This window comes from Dendrobates tinctorius, unplaced genomic scaffold (genome assembly GCF_039654945.1).
Source record: "Dendrobates tinctorius isolate UK_male_01 unplaced genomic scaffold, ASM3965494v1 ptg000270l, whole genome shotgun sequence".
Lineage (NCBI taxonomy): Eukaryota > Metazoa > Chordata > Amphibia > Anura > Dendrobatidae > Dendrobates > Dendrobates tinctorius.
This window is the reverse complement of record NW_027361937.1, coordinates 2,094,302-2,121,182: the sequence shown is the minus strand read 5'-3', so window position 1 is coordinate 2,121,182 and position 26,881 is coordinate 2,094,302. Positions and strand designations below refer to the sequence as shown.

Genomic DNA, 26,881 nt, shown 5'->3' with positions numbered 1-26,881 from the left:
AGAGCGCCAGATGAATGTGATCCCAAACGTTATGTAAAATGTTCCCAACAAAAGCTTCAACTCAATTCACAAAAAAGTCCCCACTCATGCCTAATTTACAGGTGGATGTCTTCAGAAGCATGAGCTGGGCATAACGTACTAGTCACTACAACGGCAGTTTGCAATTTTCACTCAGCACATCCACTGTTGCTTGTTTCTGGAAAGCACTTATGGAGTGAAAATCGTCACTACACCTGTAGTTAAATTCCCAAAGGGGTGTAATTTTCAAAATGGGGTCACTTGAGGGGGGATTCTGTTTTTCTGTCATTTAGGGGCTCTGTATATGGAGTCCGGAAACAATTGTATAATAATTTGTTCTCCACTCCAAGAGTCAAGTAGCGTTCAGTTCCTCCTGAGTCTCGCTGTGTGGCTAAGCAGTATTGTACAGCCACATATGGGGTATCGCCAAGTTCAGCAGAAATTGTGTGACACGTTTTGACACCATTTTTATGCATTTTCCAGTGTGAAAATGTAAAATCTGGGGCTAAAACAATTATTTTGTGGTAAAAATGTAGTTTTTTTCTTCACTGCCCAATGGTATAAAATTCTGTGACCCACTTAAGGTGTCAATATAATTACTGCACCCCTAGATGAACTCACTGAGAGGTGTACTTTGTAAAATGGGGTCACGCATGGGGGTTCTACTGTTGTAGCACCTCAGGGGCTCTGCCAATGTGACATGGCCACCTCAATACAGTGCAGCAAAATCTGCACTGTAATATGGCGCTCCTTCCTTTTTAAGCCTTCCACTGTGCCTCAAAAGTAGTTATCGACCAATAACGGGGTATCGATGTACTCAGGAGAAATTGCATAACAAATTGTACTATTCATTTTCCCTTATTACCCCTTTTGAAAATTGAAAACTTGGGGTCAAAGCAACATTTTAGAGGAAAAAAATAGTAATATTTCATTTTATGCAAGTTTGTGAATCGCCTGAGGATTAAACATACTTACTACTCCCCTAGATGAATACAAAATGGGATCACCTGTGTGGGTTTCTGCTGTTTTGGCATGTCAGGGGCTCTTCAAATGAGACATGGCATCTGCAACGTATTGCAGCAAAAATAGCGCTCATTCCCTTTCCAGCCCTACCATGCGCCCAAGCAGTAGTTTTTCAACCAATCTGGGGTACCTGCATAGTTTGGAAAAATTGCACAACAAATTTTGGCATCCCTTTTCTCCTGTTACCATTGTGAAAATAAAAAAATGGGGCTAAAACAACATTTTTGTTGGGAAAATGTGTTTTTTAATTTTCATGTCTCAACATTATAAAATTCTGTGCAGACCCTGAGGTTTCAAGGTGCTCAACACACATCTAGATAAAGTCCTTGAAGAGTCTAGTTTCCAAAATGGGGTCATTTTTGGGGGGTTTTCCACTACTTAAGCTCCTCGGGGCTCTCCAAACGCGACATGGCGTTAAAAAATTGGCTTGAATTAATAGCTATTTCAAAAGTCAAATGGCGCTCCTTCCCTTCTGAGCCCTGCAATGCGCCCAAACAGTAGTTTTCCTCTACACATGTGGAATTGGCGTATTCAGGGGAAATCGCACAACAAATTTTATGGTGCATTTTCTTCTGTTACCCAAGTCATAAACTCATGTCATATCGAACAAATTTTATTGTTATCATAAAGTACAATATGTTACGAAAAAACTCAGAATCAGTGGGATACGTTGAAGCGTTCCAGAGTTATAACCACATGAAGTGACACTGGTCAAAATTGTAAAAATTTGCCCGGTCAAGAAGGAAAAAAAAGTCTCTGGCGGGAAAGGGTTAAAAAAACCACGTGTACCCTTGGTCACGCTGATTCTGCATGTATATGGGGGGTTGGAGAAATTACACCTACTGCATGTGTGTGTGTGTGTGTGTGTGTGCAGCTTCAGGCCTGCGAGTTTCAGGAAATCTCCTGAGGCCTCAAGTACTGCAGGTTCTGCCCAATTAACACAAGCATCAAACTACTACTTTTTAAAACAGAAGTCACGACTCCATGATGGATCTGTTCTCTTTCAGAACCAAACTGTCACAAAAGGACACCAATCAATTAAATGGATTAGTTTATATTTTGGTACATTCCTTGTCAAGAACAGCACTACAGAAAAAAATACTGGAATGGCTGATGCAATCCTGAAAGAGGCTACTAAAGGCCACCGGAACAATACATCTATGAAAAGGGCTATTCATTACAACAGGTTTACAGGATTAGGTAATTGATCCTCATACTGTCCTAATATAGGGACTTGACTAGTTGCTTTTCTTCATAGGTTTTGTGCGGGTGACAGTTGGAAGCAAGTAAACAAGTATATTTCCATTTACAGAGAGCATGTCTTTAAATCATCAAATAAGTATCTTTGAATAATGAAAGGGCTTTCTAAATAAAATATATATTATATATATATTGTAGAGATCCACCAAATGAATGGACGGTGATTTACTCGCTTGGCCGGTCTTTGAGGCATACACGGGAACACTCCGGGTTAAACAGTTCATTCGGTTTATTAAACTTCAGCATAAACCGCTCTTCATCAACTAAACAGCATGTAGCTTCTAGTACAATGTCCGTTAAACATTCAGTTTACAGCATAGACAGTCTCTTACTGACCCCCCGGTCAGCAATACTCACGGTTTACCCCTCATGGGATATCAGGGAAGCGGCCGCACTGGGTTCACTGTTCCAGACAGTGCCTTGCTCACTAGGCCGTCTACAGTTGCAGAGCCACAGCCAGGCAGTAGCTACCCTACACAGAGCCATCACAGACTCTATCAGGTCCGGGCCTTTCCATGTGCTTCCCAGGAAGTTCAGTCCCAGACACTTCAAACACACACAGGCCTTCTGGGACCTTGCACTCTGACCACTCAGGATCAAACACACAAAACCATGTGATCAGACCTCAGTCACATTATATATCCCAAACCACCACCATATGTGGGCAGTGTATGTGTGGCTAGCCGATCCCACCCAGCTCTCTGACTAGCCCTATAAGCCGCCCTTATAGATAAACAACTTGTGGACTACAAGTCCCAGCATAACAACGCTATTTTGGCTTATAGCACAGATAACCTCTGCAACACATACTGGACATGCCGGTCATTGTTTCACCATCAAGGAAATGCCCACATGCATAGTCTGAGTCGCATATGCAGTGCTCCCTAGCTTTAACAGAAGTTACTGCACAACAATATGTATATATATAACATAACTGCTAAATAAAACTCACAGAAAACTAAAGATGGCCAAGCCTGCCAATCTAGTAGTCAGGATCGGACACCAGTCTGACATTTGTAAAACACTTAGAAATTAAGACACTTAGAAATCTGCTATAAGCTATGGTGGGGGAATGAGCTTCGCTTTGAGTGTTGTTTCTGGCTTATGATTGGTCAGCATCATAGAGAAAGAAGAACACTCCCCCAGTGAAAACTGTTTGATAACACCCACTAGAACTTAACAATAGTTAACTCATTAGGTTCCAAATAGTTTGATTGCCAATATCTCCGCAACAGAGGCGAAATTAAAAAATATATTTCATTCCACTCTAAAGCCACTAAGTGTCCAGTTCAACAAGAACATTTTTATGAGAGGTCTTCTTTAAATGGGACCTGTCACCCCCCTTGGGCGTTTTTAAGTGAAAGAGCAGCACTAACGGCAGCACAGGGGCATGATAGACGTCTATGGGAGGCGGGGCCCAGACGGCAGCACAGTAGGGGCATGGACGGCTATGGGAGGCGGGGCCCAGACGCTGCAGAAACGTGATTGACGGTGGGCAGGCAGCTGCTTCAGGGGGAGACTCCATACCTATGGGACGCATAACAGGTATGAGGACCCACTTACAAAAGTTAATTTTTCGGTGTTACTGGGGGTCAGAAACAGAAGAGCCACCTTCAGAGAGTGCAGCCTTAGTGCTGCTGAAGGCGTCTCTTTTAATTAAAAATGCCCCGGGGGGGGGGGTGACAGGTCCCCGTTAAGACTGGAATATGAAATGGCAATCTTAGTAAATTCCTCCAGCTATATGCACTGCATCTCGTATTGCATTTGTGCAGAATTTGACCACAGCATTTTTGGCCAAGAAAAAGAGCACAAATAAACGGCATAAAATCACTGTGTATTAAACAAACCTTAGTGCTACTGCCGCTGAACTTTGTCTTAAGGTCTCACCTGGATTCGATAAGACGCTTGGCAGCTTCTGCATATTTAAATAACAATCGTTTTGCTTCCTCTCGATGTTTGATGCGTGATAACCTAAATATATGAAATATAAAACAAATACAAGAGACACAAAAAAAAAAGTAAAATGCAAAAACAAGTCTACTGCATAAATTACAAACGTCACTACAATGAAAAGTGGCTATTAACAATGAAAGGGAACCTGACAGTTAATTCATGCAGTACTGCAGCCGTTTCTATTTTATTCTAAACTCTGCTGCAGATGCAGGTCCCCAGCAACTTCTCCCCACACTGCTCCCTTACACTGTCAGGTCTCTCCCTATACACACACACACAGGACCAGTCAGCCTACAGGAGCGGGGCATATGGAAGCTGCCTGCTTTACAAAGGATGTTTTGTGTGAAACACCACAGCAGATTTCAGAGTAAAACACAAGATAATACAGGCAGTGTATGACTTAAAGTCAGGTTCCCTTTATATCTGCCTGGGAACAAAAGCGAAGATTATTACCTAATTGGGACATCATTCATAATCTCCCTGAACATGGATGGAGACACTGTTGGATCACAGTCACTAGGAAGGAGTGGGTCTGGTCCACGATCTATGACCTTCCTCTCTAACAGCCAACGGTTAAATGACTCTCGGGGTGGGTCAATGCCTTAAAAAGAAAACAAGAGAACTTGTATTATTTAATACATACACTCACTGGCCACTTTATTAGGTACACCATGCTAGTAAGGGGTTGGACCCCCTTTTGCCTTCAGAACTGCCTCAATTCTTCGTGGCAGAGATTCAACAAGGTGCTGGAAGCATTCCTCAGAGATTTTGGACCATATTGACATGATGGCATCACACAGTTGGCGCAGATTTGTCGGCTGCACATCCCTGATGCGAATCTCCCGTTCCACCACATCCCAAAGATGCTCTATTGGATTGAGATCTGGTGACTGAGGAGGCCATTTGAGTACAGTAAACTCATTGTCATGTTCAAGAAACCAATCTGAGATGATTCGAGCTTTATGACATGGCGCATTATCCTGCTGAAAGTAGCCATCAGATGTTGGGTACATTGTGGTCATAAAGGGATGGACATGGTCAGCAACAATACTCAGGTAGGCTGTGGCGTTGCAACGATGCTCAATTGGTACCAAGGGGCCCAAAGAGTGCCCAGAAAAAATTCCCCACACCATGACACCACCACCACCAGCCTGAACCGTTGATACAAGGCAGGATGGATCCATGCTTTCATGTTGTTTACGCCAAATTCTGACCCTACCATCCGAATGTCGCAGCAGAAATCGAGACTCATCAGACCAGGCAACGTTTTTCCAATCTTCTACTGTCCAATTTCGATGAGCTTGTGCAAATTGTAGCCTCAGTTTCCTGTTCTTAGCTGAGAGGAGTGGTACCCAGTGTGGTCTTCTGCTGCTGTAGCCCATCTGCCTCAAAGTTCGACGCACTGTGCGTTCAGAGATGCTCTTCTGCCTACCTTGGTTGTAACGGGTGGCAATTTGAGTCACTGTTGCCTTTCTATCAGCTCGAACCAGTCTGCCCATTCTCCTCTGACCTCTGGCATCAACATGGCATTTCCGGCCACAGAACTGCCGCTCACTGGATTTTTTTTCTTTTTCGGACCATTCTCTGTAAACCCTAGAGATGGTTGTGCGTGAAAATCCCAGTAGATCAGCAGTTTCTGAAATTCTCAGACCAGCCCTTCTGGCACCAACAATCATGCCACGTTCAAAGGCACTCAAATCACCTTTCTTCCCCATACTGATGCTCGGTTTGAACTGCAGGAGATTGTCTTGACCATGTCTACATGCCTAAATGCACTGAGTTGCCGCCATGTGATTGGCTGATTAGAAATTAAGTCTTAACACACAGTTGGACAGGTGTACCTAATAAAGTGGCCAGTGAGTGTATATTGACATTGGTTTGCAATATAACTGTACTATAACTGCCAATTATTTGAAATAATTTCCTATTAAACAGACCTCATCTTTTTCTAACAAAACGCAAATATAGCAGTGATATGCTGATTGTGCCAGAAGCACAAAATATTTTCTTTTTAGCAACACAAAGTTACAACTGTAAACACAAATGTGGAAAATGTACCCTGCACATGGCCTTAAGGCCGGGGTCAGACTTGCGAGTGTGATGCGAGAAACTTTAGCGAGTCTCTCACATCAATACCAAGCACTGCCACCGGCACTCAGACTGGAGTGTGCGGCTGCATAGAAATACATGTAGCCGCACACTCCGGTCCAAGTGCCTGCGGCAGTGCCGGGTATTGATGCAAGTTTCTTGCATCACACTCACAAGTGTGACCCCGGCCTAACACTCCAAAGCGTGACCCAACTCTAAAGAACCACAGGGATCTCATGGGTGACTTCAGGCTTCTGTTGTACAGAGTGTACATACTTGTCTCCAGGGAAACTCTGTCCGCATGCTGTAATGTACATAATGAGTCATCACAGATTTACCGTATTTGACTAGAAGACATACTGTACAGTAATGCAGAGAAACATTTTTATTCATGGATTTATATCCATCAACATGTATCTCCGCTACTCGTACATTCATTTCACAGAGTGCAGTGCTCCTATGCTGTTTTTACTCTTAACTCATTTACCCCCAAGCGTGTTTTCACCTTCATGACCACACCAAATTTTATAATTCTGACCAGCGGCACATTTTTGTGATAGTGGTAGAATTTCTTAGCTATGACTTGAGTTTATATGTGCAAAAAAACGGAAATTTGGTGAAAAGTTTTCAATTTTAAAACTTTTATTTTTATGCCCTTAAATCCGAGTTATGTCACTCAAAATAGTTAATAAATAAGATTTTCCACATGTCTACTTTAGATCACCTCAATTTTTGAACCATAATTTAAAAGTAAAAGTTGACCAGCCATTTCTCATATTTCCAACAAAATGTACAAAACTATTCCTTTTAGGCACCACCTCACATTTGAAGTGACTTTGAGGGGTCAATATTACAGAAAATACCCAAAAGTGACACCATTCTAAAAACTGCTCCCCTCAAGATGCTCAAAACTACATTCAAGAAGTTTATTAACCCTTCAAGTGCTTCACAGGAATTCATGGAATGTGGAAGGAAAAAATGAACAGCTAACTTTTTTCACCAAAATTTTAATTTAGACAATTTTTTTTATTTTTGAAAGGGTAACAGGAAAAAAATGGACCCCAAAATTTGTTGTGTAATTTCTCCTCAGCATGCTGATACTACATATATGTGGGGGAAACCGTCTGTTTGGGCACACGGCAGGGCTCAGAAAGAAAAGAGCACCATTTGACTTTTTGAATGTAAAATTTGCTGAAATAATTAGTGGACACCATGTCGCGTTTGGAGAGACCCCGATGTGCCTAAACCGTGGAAACCGCTCACAAGTGATACTATTTTGGAAACTAGAAACATCAAGGAAATTATCTAGATGTGTGCTGAACACCTTGAACCCCCAGGTGCTTCACAAAAGTTTATAACGTTGAGCTGTGAGAATAAAAAAAATAATAAAAATCACATTTTACCCACAAAAATGTTTTTTTTTTAACTCAAAATTTACATTTTCACAAGAGTAACAAGAGAAATTGCACCATACAATTTGTTGTGCAATTTCTCCTGAGTATGCCAATCCCCATATGTGGAGTAAAACTACTGCTTGGTCACATGGCAGGACTCGGAACGAAAGGAGCATTATTTGATTATTCCAGCAAATTTTGCATTAAAAAACTCAAACGCGACATAGCGTCTGCTAGAAAGCCCTTGACATGCTTAAACAGTGGAAACCATAATTTCCAAACTACCAATTATTATTATATTTTAGCCTTGCTGGCTGTGGACCACTCTTATGGCGTTTTTTAATGGTGTGGACTATGATCTAAAAACAACCTGCTACCCCCCCTGACATGTTTCGCCATTGCTGGCTTCTTCAGGGAAGAAGGCAGCCTCATAAATGCTGTCCCGAAAGCTATTGATAGGTTTTACATGAGGAAGTACTAAAGAGGGATTTTTGTTACTTACTGTAAAATCTCTTTCTTGGAGCCTTCATTGGGGGACACAAGTTATCATGGATGTATGCTGCTGTCGCTAGGAGGCTGACACTATGCAAATAAGAAAAAGTTAGCTCCTCCCCTGCAGTATACACCTACAGACAGGCACAAATTACCTTATTTGGTGCTAAAGCAGTAGTAGGAGCAACTATAAGAACTCAACCTATGTACCAACCAAACAACGGCACATTGGCCAACACGGTACAACATTAAGGGAGGGTGCTGTACCCCCAATGAGGGCTCCAAGAAAGAGATTTTACGGTAAGTACCAAAAATACCTCTTTCTTTCTCGCTTCATTGGGGGACACAGGTTACCATGGGACGTCCAAAAGCAGTCCCAAGGGTGGGAAAGAAATGCTGAGAGAAGGGTACTTAGGTCGGCCGGTGGGAGACCGTCACCTGCAGTATCTTCCTACCCAAGCCTGCATCAGCAGAGGCGTGAGTATCTACCTTGTAAAATCACACGAAGGTATGGAGGGACAACCAGGTAGCAGTCTTTCAAACTTGCAAGGCCGAAGCCTGGTGAAGAGCGGCCCAGGAAGCTCCCACAGCCCGAGTACAGTGAGCCCTCACCCCCAGAGGAGGTTGTTTGTCCTGGACGCGGTATGCCTTGGGAACCGCTGAACGAATACAACGAGCAATGGTGAATTTGGAGGTTGGAAACCCTTTCCGACGACCTTCAGAGACGACAAACAGGGAATCGGACTGACGGAAGGAAGCAGTCCTAGCAAGGTAGACCCGAATTGCCCTGACCAAGTCCAACTTGTGGAGGGATCTCTCCAAGGGATGACTTGGAGAGGGGCACAGAGAGGGGAGGACGATGTCCTCGTTGATGTGAAAGGCAGAGACTACCTTTGGCAGAAAGGCAGGAACCGGTCTGAGAACAACCTTATCCTGGTGCAAAACTATCAAAGGAGAACAGCAGGACAATGCTGCCAGCTCTGAGACCCTTCTAATAGAGGACGGGTGATGGCGACCAGGAAGGCAACTTTCCACGAGAGGAGGGAAAGAGAAATATCCTGAATCGGCTCAAAGGGCGCACGCTGGAGGGCGCTCAAAACAAGATTTAAATGCCATGGATTGACCGGAGACTGGTAAGGAGGCGCTATGTGAGCGACGCCCTGAAGAAAAGTCTTCACCTGGGGAAGAGAAGCCAGATCTCTTTGGAAGAGGATAGCACGAGCTGACACCTGACTCTTTAAGGTACTGAGGGAAAGGCCGGAATCGAGACACGTCTGTAGAAAACCAAGAACGGAGGGAAGAGAAAAAGTCATAACAAACTGTTAATCTCACAACACCGAAAGAAGGCTTTCCAACATCTGTGATAGATGCGTGATGACGCTGGTTTCCTTGCCTTAATCATGGTCTGGATGACCTTGTGGGAAAAACCTGCGTCCCTCAGGACCGCGGCCTCAATGGCCATGCCATTAAATTCAGAAACCGAGAATTCGGGTGGAAGAGGGGCCCTTGCGATAGAAGGTCTGGACGGTCTGGAAGCCTCAAGGGAACGTCCGAGAGCATGTTCACTAGCTCCGTATACCAGGCCCTCCGTGGCCAATCTGGAACTACTAACAGAACGGGGACCCCTTCTGCCTTTATCTTTTTCACGATTCTTGGAATCAGGGGAAGAGGTGGGAAGAGATAAGACATGCGAAACTGGGACCACGGGATCACAAGTGTGTCGCAACCGATGGCCATTGGATCCCGAGACCTGGCTACATACCGGGGAACCTTGTGGTTTGTTCGAGACGCCATGAGGTCGACATCCGGAACGCCCCACCTCAGACAAATTTGGTGGAAGACGGCGGGGTTAAGAGACCACTCGCCTACACGAGCCCCTGCGGCTCAGGAAATCGGCTTCTCAGTTGTCCACCCCTGGAATGTGGACGGCCGATATGGCGGGAACATGGCTTTCCGACCAACGCAGAATCTTCACCACTTCCAGCATGATCTGTTTGCTGCGAGTTCCGCCTTGGTGATTTATGTACGCCACGGTAGTGGCGTTGTCCGACTGGATGCGGACTGGCTTGCCTTCGAGGAGGGACTGCCAGCGGACGAGGGCAAGAAGGATTGCCCTGATCTCCAAGAGATTGATTGGGAGGAGAGTCTCCGGAGCATCCCAGCGGCCCTGTACTGTGAGGTGGAGAAAAACCGCTACCCAACCTGAGGGTAATTACTGAGGTAATTTGTGCCTGTCGGTAGGTGTATACTGCCGGGGAGGAGCTAACTTTTTCTTATTTGCATAGTGACAGCCTCCTAGCGACAGCAGCATACACCCAAGGTAACCTGTGTCCCCCAATGAAGATAGAAAGAAAAATATGTATGCCACAAAGGCTAATGGCCAGCAAAATTAAATACTGTAACTCGCATAAAGGGAGGAATTGAACAATACCTACCCTCATGTGAGACCATCTATCATTATTAGATCTATACACTAATAGGGAAGTACTTCCCAATATATACCACTGTAGTAATAGTCCCCTTGCAGTTTACAATCACACTGCTTGAGGAGGTATTACGTTGATGTATACTAGCCATACATCAAAAAAGGACATCAATAACTATTTTTAATGAGCACAATTTCCTGCTTATTATAATTAATCATTCATTACAAGTTATATTTATTGTCTAAGGATCTTTAGTTAGGATCTATTTGCCATTAGGCAATTTGGTAATTATTGTATTAAACCCTATGCTGATTCCGGTTGAACTGTAACGGTCAGCTGAACAGAGTGGAAACCACGCCACGCACAAGTGACACCATTTTGGAAACTAGATCCCTCAAGGAATGTATCTAGATGTGTGGTTAGAATCTTGATCCCCCAGGTGCTTCATAGCAGTTTAAATTTAAAAAAAAAAATGTCTCCCACAAAACTGTTATTTTTGCCCAAATTACTTTCACAAGGATAACAAGACAAAATGGACCCCAAAAATTGTTGTGCAATTTCTCCTGAGTAAACAGATACCCCATATGAGGTAAAAAACTAGTTTGAAGGTACAGTGCAAAGCTCAGAAGGAAAGGAGTGCCATACTGGAGTTCAGATTTTGCTGAACTGGTTTGAAGGTGCTATTTTACATTGACAGAGCCGCTGAGGTGCCAGAACAGGAAAACCCCCTCATAAGTGACCCCATTTTACAAACTACACTAGTCAATTAATTCATCTAGGTATGCATTGATCATATTGACACCACATGTATTTTATATAATTGGGCAGTGGAGAAAAAATAATTACATTTTTACTATCAAAATTTAGTTTTAGCCCCAGATTTTAAATTTTCATAAAGGGAAATAGGCAAAAATTGCATCAAGTTTTGTCCTACAATTTTTGCTGAATGCAGACATATCCCATATTTGGCTGTACAATGCTACTTAGCCATATGGCGTGACTCGGGAAGGACGGAGCACTATTTGCACCTGGGAGTGCAGATATTCTTAGAATAGGTTGCACACTCCATATACAGATACCCTAAGTGTTAGACAAATCAGAATCCGCCCTCAAGTGACCCCATTTTTGAAATTATACAAATACATATTTGGGAATTTATCTACAGTTGTAGTGATGATTTTGGGAGTTTTACAAAAACAAGCAGCAGTGGATGTTGATGAGTGAAAATTGCAAACTGCCGTTGTAGTCTTCAGTAGGTTGCAGTGACCAGTAAATTGTAGTGGTCAGTACATTGTGGTGCTCAGTACATTATGCCCAGCTCATGCTTCTGGAGACATGCACCCGTAAATTAGGCAGGCTGTCGTTGCTACAGAAATGCCAAACATGTGGACTCTAAATGTGGTTTCAGTAGGGAGGGGTTCATTTGGATTTGGGAGCGCAGAATTTGCTTTATTTCTTTTGAGGGACCCTGAGCCATAGCGCTTTTCCAGAGCCATTGTACTATCAGCAACATGGAAGCCCCTTATATTTTCGATAACAGACCTGAGTGGGGACTTGATTCTTTGTGGATTGATTTTAAGCTTTTTTGGGGAACATTTTACATAACGTTTGGGATCACATTTATCCCGCGCTCAATGCTAAGCACTTACTTTGGGGTTTCCATCTAAATCTCCGAGTGTCATGATTCAGATGAAGCCCCCAAGAGATCCATTTACTATAATGAGGACAAAATTATCATACAATAGTTTCCGGACTCCATATACAAAGCCCCTAAATGACAGAAAAACAGAATCCCCCTCAAGTGACCCCATTTTGGAAATTACACTTTTTTGGGAATTTAACTACAGGTGTAGTGACGATTTTCACTCCAAAAGTGTTCTCCAGAAACAAGCAACAGTGGATGTGCTGAGTGAAAATTGCAAACTGCCGTTGTAGTGACCAGTACATTATGCCCAGCTCATGCTTCTGAAGACATTCACCTGTAAATTAGGCAAGAGTGGGGACTTTTTTGTGGATTGATTTTAAGCTTTTTTGGGGAACATTTTACATAACGTTTGGGATCACATTTATCCTGCGATCTATGCTAAGCACTTACTTCGGGGTTTCCATCTGATCAATCTCCGAGTGTCATGATTCAGATGAAACCCCAAAGAGATCCATTTACTATAATGAGGCAGAAGAGTTACAATGAGGGATAAGGAAGGAACCAGGCGCACCAACATGTGTGATTGGTGAATAACCATAGGGTGGTGCAGCAACAGTAGTAAACACACATGTATATAGGAAGAAAAAAACACTACTGCAAATTGCGCACACTAACCCAGGATACCAATTACATATAAATAAATTTTATTTTATTAGCACACAAGGACCAATACATCTAAAACACAAGTAAAAATACATGGCCATACCACTCATGACATATGCATAATAACATAATACAAAGACATGGTAATTGTGACACTATAGCACCCTACGAACATTTGATAGAAAATCCCCTACCACTGTAAATATTTTAACCTTTGGGGAGGTTAGGGAAGGAGATTCATTTCCGAAACGCGCGTCGGGGCGCGTTCTAGGACACTCTACATAGCGCATTAAGGCTTACAGGTATTATTACAGACATAGCACTTTTGTTTTTTATGGTTAGGTCACGCTATTTTTGTGTGGTCTCATATTTGCACAGTTGCACTATAGCACTTTAAGCACATGGTTTACTTATACACACTTGAATGTTTTTTATTGTGCTACTTTATGATTATTTACCTGGTTCATTAATCAAGCCTTTTGTTATGGATGGGTATTCCCCTTTTTCCATATATATATTGCTAATGTAATTGTGTATATCCTATTTTATGCACTTCAAGTTGTGCCAATATTGCAATAAAGGCATTTTATTAATGAATATTGTGTTCCTGAAACTTTTTTAGTAGTAATATTTTATTTGTATAGTAATATATACATTTTAATATATATATATATATATAAAACAATTTTTTTAACTATTTTTATTATTTGTCTCTCCCTGCGGGATTTTATTCCACCCATCTGAGAGAGTCATTTTTGTTTTTTTAGATATACCGGATGGTCTGCCATCCATTTTTTTTTGGAGGGGATTGGTTCAAACATATTTTGTGAATGAATATATGACTCTATAAACTCACTTTATTAATTTTAAATTAAGTAGGTTTGAATTCTGTTTTCTCCATTCACTTTGTGATCTTTGGGAGACAGAAAGAAAAAAATCAACAAGTGAAGAAATGGTTTTATTTTTTACGTCGTTCACCACTCCTGGCACTGAATGTCGGGTGTAAGAATCAGCTGACACCTGGCAGCAATCAGCATGCCGTATCCATACGTTCAAGGTCAGTAGCAGCCAACCTGGATGTATGGATATGTCCAAGGTCGTAAAGGGGTTGCCCAAAACATACAGTTACAATACGATAATACATGAAAATAAACAACTTTGTAAGATAGATTATTGGATAAATCTGGTTCTTTCTCCTCATGGACTCCTTTTATTTAAAAAAAAAAATTCTCAATTTAGGTTAAAATTTGTTTATTGGTCGCTTCATTGCGGATCACAGGAGACCATAAATGTACACTAAGAATTACAACTAAGAAAAAAGTTGGCTTTTTCCCAGCAGGCTACACCGCCTACTGACAAAGAAGCTATTCAGTTTAGCTTAGTGCCACTAGACGGTGGGCATGAGCCAGCAGCTCCAGACCAGTTTCTTCCAAAAATGTACTTTATATATTTCGATTTCTATTTATACTTATTTCCTACCCTAGTGGCTGCTTTCGGATGTCCCATGGTCTCCTGTGTCTCACAATGAAGCGACCAAAAAAAAGGATTTTTAAAATATTTCTCCATACACCATCAACCCCTTTTGTCTCCACGGGTCCGTGTGTATTAACCCCTTTATGACATCAGACGTACTATCCCATCCATGGGACCCGGGCCCCTATGCCCATGGACGGGATAGTACGTCTAGCGCGATCAGCGGCACCCACGTGGCGAGCGCCGCTGATCGCGGCCGGGTGTCAGCTGATTATCACAGCTGACACACGGCACTATGTGTCAGGGGCGGTCACGGAACGCCCCCGACACGTTAACCCCCTGCACACCGCGATCAAAAACGATCGCGGTGTACCGGGGGTTAAAGGGAAGCATCGGCAGGGAGGGGGCTCCCTCCATGCTTTCCTGAGCCCCCCACAGCAGCGCAATGTGCAGCGCTGCTGCGGGGGGCTCTTTCCCTGCAGGTCCCCGGATCCAAGATGGCGACGGGGACCTTCGGGGGCCTGCAGGCAGCCGGCTTCCTCAGTGCCTGCAAAACGCAGGCAAAGAGGAAACCTGCACACTGCCTGCGACAGATTGCTGAGCTGTCACAGTGATCTGTGATGTGACAGATCAGCGATCTGTCACAGGACAGTGATGTCCCCCCTGGGACAACCTAATAAAGTAAAAAAAAAAAAAAAAAAGTGTAAAAATAATTTTAAAAAAATTGCTAAATAAATTAAAAAAAAAAAAAAGAAAATTCCCTAATAAATTCAGTTTTTGGAAATAAAAAAAAAAAACAATAAAAGTATCGCCGCGTCCGTAACGACCTGCCCTATAAAACTGTCCCTTTAGTTAACCCCTTTAGCGAACCCCTTAAAAAATAAAAAACGAAGCAAAAAATAATGATATACCACCGAACAAAAAGTGCAATAACGCGCGATCAAAAAGACGCATATAAATATCCATGGTACCGCTGAAAACGTCATCTTGTCCCGCAAAAAACGAGCCGCCACACAGCATCATCAGAGAAAAAATAAAGCTATAGCTCGCAGAATAATGCGATGCAAAGATAATTATTTTTTATATAAAATGGTTTTTATTGCATAAAAGCGCCAAAACATAAAAAAACGACATAAATGAGGTATCGCTGTAACCGTACTGACCCGAAGAATAAAAGCGTTTTACCAATTTTACCGCACGCGGAACGGTGTAAACGCACCCCCCCAAAAGAAATTCATGAAACGCTGGTTTTTGTTCATTCTGCGTCCCAAAAATTGGAATAAAAAGCGATCAAAAAATGTCACGTGCCCGAACATGATGCCAATAAAAACGTCAACTCGTCCCGCAAAAAGTAAGACCTCACATGACTCAGTGGTCAAAATACGGAAAAATTATAGCTCTCAATATGTGGTGATGCAAAAACTATTTTTACAATAAAAAGCGTCTTTTGGCGTGTGACAGCTGCCCAAAATAAAAACCGCCATAAATAGTAAATCAAACCCCGCGTTATCACCCCCTTAGTTAGGGATAAATAAAAAAATTAAAAAAAATGTATTTATTTCCCCCTTAGTTAGGGAACAATAAAAAAAATAAAAAAAAGGTATTTATTTCCATTTTCCCATTAGGGTTAGGGCTGAGATTAGGGTTAGGGGTGTGTTGGGGTTAGGGTTGGAGTTAGAATTGGGGGGTTTCCACTGTTTGGGCACATCAGGTGCTCTCCAAACGCAACATGGCGTCTGATCTCAATTCCAGCCAATTCTGCGTTGAAAAAGTCAAATGGTGCTCCTTCCCTTTCAAGCTCTGCCATGCGCCCAAACAGTGTTTTACCCCTACATATGGGGTATCAGCCTACTCAGGACAAATTTCAAAATAACTTTTGAGGTCCTATTTCTCCTGTTGCCCTTAGGAAAATATTTAATTGGTGGCAAAAGTATCATTTTTGTGGGAAAAAATATGATTTTTTTTATTTTCACGCCCGGGCGTTATAAACTTCTGTGAAGCCCTTGGGGGTTCAAGTGCTCACCACACATCTAGATAAGTTCCTTAGGGGGTCTAGTTTCCAAAATGGTGTCATTTGTGGGGGGTTTCCACTGTTTAGGTACATCAAGGGCTCTCCAAAGGCAACATGACACCCGCAGACCATTCAATTCACGGCTGCTTGTGATCAAGTAACGGCAAGATTTACCGCATGGGGATATTCTCCAGATCTCTGTACGCGTTTCGAGCACAAGTGCTCTTAGACTCTGAGTCACTTAGACACTTGTGCTCGAAACGCGTACAGAGATCTGGAGAATATCCTCATGCAGTAAATCTTGCCGTTACTTGATCAAAAGCAGCCATGAATTGATTTTAAATATGATTTAATAAAAATCCTGGATTTTAATTTCTGGAGCTGGACCTTCCTTTCTTTTCTTTGATTCTATTACACGTCCTGGCAGAGACGTGTCCGTGCTCAGAGTCTTTCCAACAGTTCTTATGAACTTATAAAAGGTGAGCTGAAATTTATCTTTCTCAGTACTGCTCTCCAAACGTGACATGGCGTCCGATCAGAATTCCAGCCAATTTTGCATTGAAAAAGTCAAACGGTGCTCCTTCCCTTCTGAGCTCTGCCATGCGCCGAAACAGTGGTTCCCTCCCCCCCACATATCAGGTATCAGCGTACTCAGGACAAATTGCACAATAACTTTTCCAGTCCAATTTCTCCTTTTACCCTTGGTAAAATAAAAAAAATTGAACCTGAATTATTTTTTTTGTGAAAAAAAGTTTTAAGTGTTCATTTTTTTTTTTTTTAAATATTCAAAAAATTCCTGTGAAGCACCTGAAGGGTTAATAAACTTCTTGAATGTGGTTTTGAGCACCTTGAGGGGTGCAGTTTTTAGAATGGTGTCACTTTTGGGTATTTTCTATCATATAGACCCCTCAAAGTGGCTTCAAATGTGATGTGGTCCGTAAAAATAAAATGGTGTTGTAAAAATGAGAAATCGATGGTCAACTTTTAACCTTTATAACTTCCTAACAAAATAAAATTTTGGTTCCAAAATTGTGCTTATGTAAAGTAAACATGTGGGAAATGTTACTTAAGTTTTTTGTGTGCCGTATCTCTGTGATTTAAGGGCATGAAAATTCTAAGTTGGAAAATTGCAAAATTTTCGCCAAATTTCCGTTTTTTTCACAAATAAATATAAGTTACATGAATGAAATTTTACCACTAACATGAAGGACAATATGTCACGAGAAAACAATGTCAGAATCACCGGGATCCATGGAAGCGTTTCAGAGTTATTACCTCATAAAGGGACAGTGGTCAGAATTGTGAAAATTGGCCCGGTCATGAACGTGCAAACCACCCTTGGGGGTGAAGGGTTTAATAAAGAATTATCTTTTCTGCCTCTTCTACTGCTTTTCTCACTAACTGAACAGCTTGGTTGTCAGTAGGTGTAGGCTGCTGGGGAGGAGCTGATTTTTTTTCTCCTTAGTTTTAATTTATAGTGTCAGCCTCCTTACGGCGGCAGAATACTCCCATGGTCACCTGTGTACCCCAGTGAAGGCAACAAAATTACGACAAGTACAAAAATCCTGTAATTCAGTGAAGACAAATTGCAAATTGTCACATTAATGAGAGAGGAGATGTCAGGTGCTACTGATAAGATTCTGTGTAGAGGGAAGGAGCTCTGGCTCTACCGCCTCCCTTGTCTACACAGAATCTTATCAGTGGTAATTGCTATCTCAGTAATGTAAAAATCTGTCTTCACCAAATACAGATTTTCATGTGAATGGAGAATATTGAAAAAGAACAGTCCAGGAGAAAGAATCAGATTTTTCTGATAAGATATATAACAATGTTGCTACTTTTGTGTGTACTACGATTTATGAAATAAAAATTATAACAATTACTCTTTAACCCCTTAGTGACAGGGCCAATTTAGTACTTAATGATCAAGCCAATTTTTACAATTCTGACCACTGTCACTTTATGAGGTTACTCGAGAACACGTCAACGTATCCCACTGTTTTTTCGAGACATATTGTACTTCATGTTAGTGGTAAAATTTCTTATATAGCTTTCGTTTATTTATGAAAAAGATGGAGATTTGGCAAAAATTTTGAAAATTTAGCAATTTTCAAACTTTTAATCAATGTACCCTTAAATCAGAGATTTAAAATCATATTGCACAAAATAGTTAATAAATAACATCTGCAAAGACACACTGATAGAGAATATAGATTGTGAGCCACCATCAGGGACAGTGCCAATAATATCTGTAAAACACTGTGGAATTAATGGCGCTATATAAATGAGTAAAATACATGGATTTTTGTGAGTACTCACCATAAAATCCTTTTCTCCGAGACGCCCATTGGGGGACACAGGTACTGTGGGTGTATGCTACTGCCACCTGGAGGCTGACACTAAGTGAACAAAAAAAGGTTAGCTCCTCCTCCGCCGCATACACCCTCGCCCCGACTGCGGGCGGAAACCAGTTTAGTGCAACAGCAGTAGAACACAATCAATCAGCCTTAATGCAGACTACAATATGTCTGGAAAAGGGCCACCCTAATCTCAAAAAAGGAAATATATTAATTAAATAAACAAGCGCCAACTGGCTCATAGGGTGGGTGCTGTGTCCCCCAATGAGAATCTCGGAGAAATAGATTTTACAGTGAGTACTCACAAAAATCCATGTTTCTCCTTCGTCTCATTGGGGGACACAGGTACTGTGGGATGTCCAAAAGCAGTCCCTGGGTGGGCGATTGACTCACTGATCCAAGCCACATGCACCTCCTGTCTAAAGGTGAGCCACTGCTGCTTGGAGAATTCTTCTACCCAGGCTCGCATCTGACGAAGCCTGAGTATGCACATTGTAATATTTAGAAATATGTGTGCAGGCTGGACCAGGTTGCTGCCTTGCATACCTGCTCCGACGAAGCCTGGTGCCGAAGCGCCCAAGAGGCGCCCACTGCCCGAGTAGAGTGCACTCTGATCCCTGCTGGAATCGGAGTGCCTCTAATGCAGTAAGCCTCTTGAATAGTTAGACGGATCCATCTGGCTATGGTCGACTTTGAGGCTGCGAGTCCCTTCCTGCGCCCTTCAGGGAGCACAAACAGCGTGTCCGTCTGGCGAAAGGGTGCCGTCCGCGACACGTACCTTCTGCGTGCTCTCATTAGGTCTAATGTGTGAAGCGCTTTTTCCACCTGATGTACTGGCGCTGGACAAAATGAAGGCAGGACAATGTCCTCATTAATGTGAAAAGAGGACACGACCTTCGGCAGAAAGGGGGAGCTGGTCTGAGAACTGCCTTATCCTTGTAGAAGGTGAGAAACGGTGCTCTACAGGATAGGGCCGCCAACTCCGAGACTCGCCTAATGGAAGTAATGGCTACCAAAGGTACGACAACGAAAGTCTTAGTTACTCACCGGTTAACGGTATTTTTCGGAGTCCATGACAGCACCACCTGAGAGAGGGGATCCGCCCTTTAGGAACAGGAAACCTACAGATACAAAAGGGTGGCACCTCTCCCACGCATCAGTTGGATTACAGAGCACAAGAGGACTTCCAAGGTTAATGCATGATTTATGTACAGTATTCTTTACAATTATAACTTTTATCACCAGTGGGTATATACAAGAAAAAAGACGTGCACACCCCAATTAAACTATAAGGGAGGGAATATACGGGTGCTGTCATGGACTCCGAAAAATACCGTTAACCGGTGAGTAACTAAGACTTTATTCGGTCGTCCATGACAGCACCACCTGAGAGATTTACAGAGAGTAATATCAGTTTTAGGGAGGGACTACAGCCTGCAGCACCCTTATACCAAAAGAGAGGTCTGTGGAAGCACCTAGGTCTAGCCTATAATGACTATAAAAGGTGCTCGGAGAGGACCAAGTAGCCGCCTTACATATCTGGTCGATGGAGACTTCTGATCTTTCGGCCCAGGAGGTTGCCATTGCCCTGGTGGAATGCGCCCTCAGCTTTCCGGGTGGCGACCTGCCCTTTGATGTGTATGCTATTGCAATCGCCTCTCTAATCCATCTGGCTAGTGTATTTTTTGATGCTCTACAACCTTTTCTGGGGCCTTGATGAGAGATAAATAGGGCATTATCTTTCTTCCAGGGATCAGTGACTGACAGATATTCTATGAGGCCTCTCCTGACATCCAGGGTGTGTAGTTTCCTTTCCTTCTCATTAGTTGGATTAGGGAGGAAGGATGGCAGAACTATCTCCTGTGTCCTATGGAAACTAGAAACTACCTTTGGCAAGTACGCTGGATCAGGTCTGAGTATTACCCTATCCTCTTTAAACTGTAAATAAGGAGGACACCTAGATAAGGCCTGAATATCGCTTATTCTGCGAGCTGATGTCAGAGCTACCAGGAAGGCTACCTTGAGGGACAGGATTTTTAGGGAAGCCGACGAGATAGGTTCGAATGGAGTCTCTGTCATAGCAGTGAGGACTAGGTTCAAGTCCCACGGCATAAACCTATCCTTCATTATTGGCCTGGATCTACCTGCTGCCTTAATGAATCTGCTTATCCAATAATTACCAGCAATGTTGCAGCTAAACAGAGCCCCCAAGGCTGACACTTGTACTTTAAGGGTACTGGTAGAGAGTCCCATGTCTAGACCTTTTTGTAGGAACTCTAATATCTGCATTATAGGTGCTGAATCCCCAGCGATTACTTCTGAGTTTTGAAGGAATTTTTTCCAAATCCTGACATAAATTTTTGTGGTAATGATTTTCCTACTTTTAAGAAGGGTGTTAATTAGGTCTGTGGAGAAACCCTTTTCTTCTAATAATGACCGTTCAAACTCCACGCCGTCAGATGAAGGCCAGCCACCTGAGGATGGAAGACTGGGCCCTGGGACAGGAGATCCGGGATGTCCGGCAGAACAAAAGGATCGGACACCGACATGGTCCTGAGGCATGAGAACCATGCTCTCCTGGGCCAAAACGGAGCGATAACTATCACCCTTGCTCTGTCTTTCCTGATTTTCCTCATCACTAGGGGTAGAAGAGATAGGGGAGGGAAGGCGTAGGCTAGTTTGAAGTCCCAGTTTATCAGGAAGGCATCTACCGCCAGAGGATTTTCTCTGGGATTCAGGGAGCAGAATTGTTCCAATTGAGTGTTGTCTCTGGTGGCGAATAGGTCTACCTCTGGATATCCCCACTTTTGAACAATCAGTTTGAATATGGAGGTGTTTAAAGACCATTCCCCTTGCTTTAGCCGATTGCGGCTTAAAAAGTCTGCCGTGATGTTGTCTTTTCCTTTTATATGCAATGCTGTTAAAGATAGGAAGTATTGTTCTGCTAGATGGAACAACCGTTCTGCTACCAACATCAGGGGTCTGGAACGAGTCCCGCCTTGGTGATTGATGTATGCCACGGTGACCTGATTGTCGGAGAACACTCGTACATGATGGCCCTGTAGATACACAAGGAGCTTTTTAGCCGCCTGTTCTACTGCCGTTAATTCTTTTAGGTTAGATGACATTCCTAACTGATGATGTTGCCATCGGTCCTGGACTAAAATTTCACCCATATGAGCTCCCCAACCGTAAGGACTAGCATCCGTGGTGACTATGCGGGTTACATTATACTCCCAGGGCACCCCTTTTAATAAGTTATCCTTGTGTAACCACCACTCTAGGGACTCCCTTGTGTTACGGGATAAGGTTAGCTGACCCTCCAAGTAACCTCCAAGGACTTTTTGATGTAATAAGACCTCGCTCTGTAGTTTCCTTGCATGAAACTGGGCCCACTGGACTGCCGGGATACAGGCCGAGAGAGAGCCTAGAAGGGACATGGCTTTTCTGAGGGACATGGTGGGGTTATTGGAGGCGTTCAGGATCTGATAATGGAGGCGAACGAGCTTGTCCGGAGGCAGACGGCATTCCTGTTTTTCAGAATCCAGGGTTAGGCCCAAAAATTGTTGGACTTTCATTGGCTGCAACCGGGACTTTTTGACGTTCAGCAACCATCCTAACCGTTCTAGGGCAGACATTGCCTTTTGTAGCTGTTGTAAACAATGGTTTGCCGTTTTACCTACAATGAGAAAATCGTCCAGGTAGGGGATCACCAGAATGTTTGATTCACGTAGATGGGCCATGACCTCCGCTATCACCTTAGTAAACACTCGGGGAGCGACTGCCACTCCAAAAGGGAGGGCCGCATATTGGAAATGTCGAATTGACCCATCCAAATGAACCGCCACTCTGAGGAACCGCTGATGGCCTGCATGGATGGGTATATGGTAGTATGCGTCTTTTAAATCTAACACCACCATGAAGCAATTTTTGAACAGCAATTTTATTGCAGATTTAATCGTTTCCATCTTAAAGGGACGTATGACCAAAAATTTGTTGAGGGCTTTAAGGTTAATTATTGTCCTAAAGGAGCTGTCCGGTTTGCGGACCAGGAACAGAGGGGAGTAGAATCCCTTCCCCCATTCTTCCTCCGGAACCTCTATCGGGACTTTCTTAGCGCACAGGATATGAACCTCGGCTTCCAGGGCAGCTTGTTCTGCCGCAGATGACCTGAGAGGGGTGATTTTAAATTGATCAAGGGGAACCCTAGAAAACTCTAGTCGTAGTCCCACGGCTATTATCCCCAATATCCAGCTGCTATTGGAGATCAGAGACCAGGATGGGTAGAAGGCAGCTAGTCTCCCTCCTACCGGGGCAACTAGTCATTGGGGCGGCTTTTTCGTATCCCGAGCTGGACCTTCCTGGCGCCCTCCCCCAAACATGAATCCTGTACCTTTCCTTTTTTTATCATCCCATCTGCCCTGATCTCTGGACGGCCTTCTCCGGAAAACCCCTTTCCTGGCGAAGGGACGTCTGTACGAGGGGTTCGGGAGACTGGGAAATTTCTTTTTGTCATCTCCAGCTTTCTCCAACAATTCGTCCAAGACGGGACCGAATAGGTACTCCCCTTCGCAGGGAATGGAACAGAGACGGGACCGGGTTTGAATATCTCCTGGCCAGCATTTTAACCAGAGCGCTCTTCGCGCTGCATTAGACAGACCTGCGGCTTTTGCCGCCATTCTTGCAGAGTCTGCAGAAGCATCGGCTAAAAACGCTGCGGCATTCTGAATGATGGGTAAATTTTTCCGAATAGATGATCTTGATGCTCCATCTCTTAGTTCGGAATCTAGCTGATCTAGCCAGACCATCATGGATCTGGCTGTACAGGTGGCAGCTACCGCTGGTCTTAACGCGCCTGCTGACATCTCCCATGTCCCTTTAAGGAAAGAATCCGCTTTCTTATCTAACGGATCTTTCAGGGAGGCCATATCGTCAAATGGTATGGCGGATTTTTTAGATGCTTTGGCTACTGCAGCATCTAGTTTCGGGGCTTTATCCCATCTATTTACTACCGGGTCCTCGAAGGGGTATCTCCGCTTAAAGGCTGGTGGCATGGAGCCCCTTTTTTCCGGTCTCTTCCATTCTCTATCAATTAGGCTCTGAACCTTTTCGTTTAATGGAAAGGCTTTACGTTTTTTGGGGTCCAACCCCCCGAACATAATGTCCTGTGCTGAGAGTTCCTGTTTTTTGTCCGCTACCCCCATGGTGGACCGTATAGCTTTCACTAATTTGTCCATCTGGTCTAAGGGGAAGCAGAACCGGCTAGAGTCTTCATCCGAGGAAGACGACGAGGAGGCCGAGGAGTCCGAGGAATTGTCCCCCTTCCCAGGGGCGACTGAGGCCTCCGAGCCTGAACCACTAGCCTCTCTTCTCCTAGAAGGTTCTCTTTGAGGTAAAGCTTTCATTTCTGCCCTGATCATGTCTCTCAGGTTTGAAGTGAAGTCAGGTGTCTCTTCCGCTACCTGCATAAACGGGGGAGAGTATAAGGGCCTGACAATCTACCCCTGGACTCCCTGTCCTTAATAACTCCTACCGTCTGCCGTATGCATGGCTGGCATAATTTTTTAGGGTGGCCATCTGGAAGGGGGGGAACTACAGAGGGCACATTCCCTGTGTTTCTGTTTTCCCGTAACCTTCTTCCCCTGAAAAAAAGCATAAAGGAACACTGCATCAGGGTACATTCACGGAGATCTCTTACCCATGCAGATGAGGCAGGTACCGGATCACGGAGGGAGGCAGGGGGGTCCTTTCTGGAGGAACTTTCGCGGCTCTGGTCGCTGGTTCGTTTCTGTCTCTTCTGCTGGCCACTCGCCTGTTTCTGCGGGTGTTCCTGCGTCTCGTCCTGCTGGACTAAGGGGGCTTCCGACGTCTCCATTGCTGGGGCCTTCAGAAGCACCCCAGCGGCGTCCCCATCTGCCTTATATGGCCTCCTGTCCGGGTTAGCAGGCATACTGTCCTAGCACCACCCCCCGGCATTTGCGTTCCCTCCCCCATGCTCCGGCCCCCCTCGCCTTCGCCGGGTCGCCGCGCGACCCCCGGACCGGCATGCACCCGCGGCGCGCGCCGGAGGCCGCCGGCACCCGACTTCCGGTATCGGCGCCATCGCTCCGCCCCTTCCGCCGCGTCACTTCCACCGCTCACAGAGCCCTGCGGGAGCGCGCGCGAAGGAGCCGCGCAGGCCCACCCGGAGTGCCAGCACCCCCCGCGCCCGCCGCCATGAGCCCGGCCAGGAGACAGCACTGACCCGGAGGACCGGGCCTGGGGAAGCGGACCGGGGCATACCTACCAGGTGCTGGCTCTGGAGACGGCATCCACCGGACCCTTGCTCCACCTGCTTCGTCCACTGCCGTGGTGACCTACCCGGCCCCACCGTGGCGCTTCCAGGGACCCCGCACTGACCGAGGTAGGAGACCCCCTCGCTACCTGGGTCGGTCAGCCGGCCTGGGTATTCCATGATGATTCTGACGGACGATCTGTAGAGAGTCCTGTCCTCTAGGAACAGGAAACCAACTGATGCGTGGGAGAGGTGCCACCCTTTTGTATCTGTAGGTTTCCTGTTCCTAAAGGGCGGATCCCCTCTCTCAGGTGGTGCTGTCATGGACGACCGAATAAATTTCCCGTAATGACTCAAAAGGAGCTTCCTGCAGGACACTCAAGACCAGGTTAAGGTCCCAGGAATCTATGGGCGCCCTATAGGGAGGTACCAGTGAGACCCCTTGGATGAACGTCCTCACCTTCATATTAGTAGCGATTTTTCGCTGGAAGAGGACAGACAAGGTCGATATCTGTCTCCTAAAGGAACTCGGGGCCAACCTGAGTCTAGGCCTGACTGAAGAAAAGCCAAGATGTTGGGAATAGAAAAAACCAGTGGAGCAACCCCGCGATCTCGACACCAACCAAAGAAGACCTTCCACGTGTGATGGTAAATTCTTGCCGAGGAAGGCTTCCGGGCGCTAACCATTGTCGCGACCACTTTACGCCCAAACCCCGCCTGGGTCAGAATCCAAGATTTAAAGGTCATGACGTCAAACACAGGGCCCCTAAGTTTGGGTGGCAGATCGGCCCCTGAGACAGAAAGTCTGGACGCTCTGGCAGACGCCATGGAACATCTGCGAGGAGCTGCACTAGATCCGTGTACCATGCCTGACGGGGCCAGTCTGGGGCCAGCAGAATTGCTGGAACCCCGTTTTGATTTTACTGATGACCCTCGGAAGTAGTGGCAGCGGGGGAGTATGGAAGGCGAAACTTGTTCCATGTTAGAACCAATGCATCCAGTGCGATCGCTTGCGGGTCCCGAGACCGAGCGACAAATACGGGCACCTTGGTGTTCACCCTGGAGGCCATCAGATCCACATCCAGTGTTCCCCACCGCTGGCAAATCTGCTGGAAGACCTCGGGCTGCAGGGCCCATTCCCCGGGCACGACATCCTGCCGGCTGAGGAAGTCCGCCGCCCAGTTTTCCACGCCTGGTATGTGGACTGCTGAAATTACCGAGCGGTTCTCCTCGGCCCAGCGAAGTACGTGTTCCACCTCGCGCATGGTTGCCTTGCTGCACGTGCCCCTTTGATGATTTCCATAAGCCACCGCCGTGGCGTTGTCCAATTGAATCCAGACAGGACGTCCTGCTAGAAGGTGCTGGAAATGTTGCAGCGCCAACTGCACCGCTTGTATCTCCATCAAGTTGATCGTGAGTCGTGCCTCCTGTTGCGACCATCGTCCCTGAGTCGTGTGATGGCGGAAAACCGCTCCCCAACCGAGGAGGCTCGCATCGGTTGTGACCACCCGCCATTGATCTGGGGGAAAGGGTTTCCCCTGAAGAAGGGAGGCATCCAGCATCCACAACCGTAGTGACTGTCTCGACTTGAGAGGACAACCGGCACCGATGATCAAGCGTAAATGGGCTCTTGTCCCAGGATGTCAAGAGAGCGTGCTGTAGGGGGCGAAGATGAAATTGGGCAAACGGAATCGCTTCCATTGCCGCCACCATCTTCCCTAGCACCCTCATCCCAAACCAAATGGTATGAGGGACTGGATGCAGAAGCTTCCGGACTCCTTGCCGGAGCGCTAGAGCCTTGTCT

The 26,881-nt window shown here is 44.9% G+C and overlaps 1 protein-coding gene across 4 annotated transcripts in view; it reads right to left on the bottom strand.

Moving 5' to 3' along the window:
* The window catches only part of PCIF1 (phosphorylated CTD interacting factor 1), a 138,953-nt gene that overhangs the window by 63,201 nt on the left and 48,871 nt on the right, over positions 1-26,881 (bottom strand). For all 4 annotated transcript variants that reach the window (XM_073559352.1, XM_073559349.1, XM_073559350.1 and 1 more), the window contains exons 7-8: positions 4,708-4,855; positions 4,189-4,272 (exon numbers count right to left, since the gene is read on the bottom strand). In XM_073559352.1, the coding sequence (XP_073415453.1) occupies positions 4,189-4,272; positions 4,708-4,855 (232 nt within the window). The remainder of the gene's footprint in view (positions 1-4,188; positions 4,273-4,707; positions 4,856-26,881) is intronic.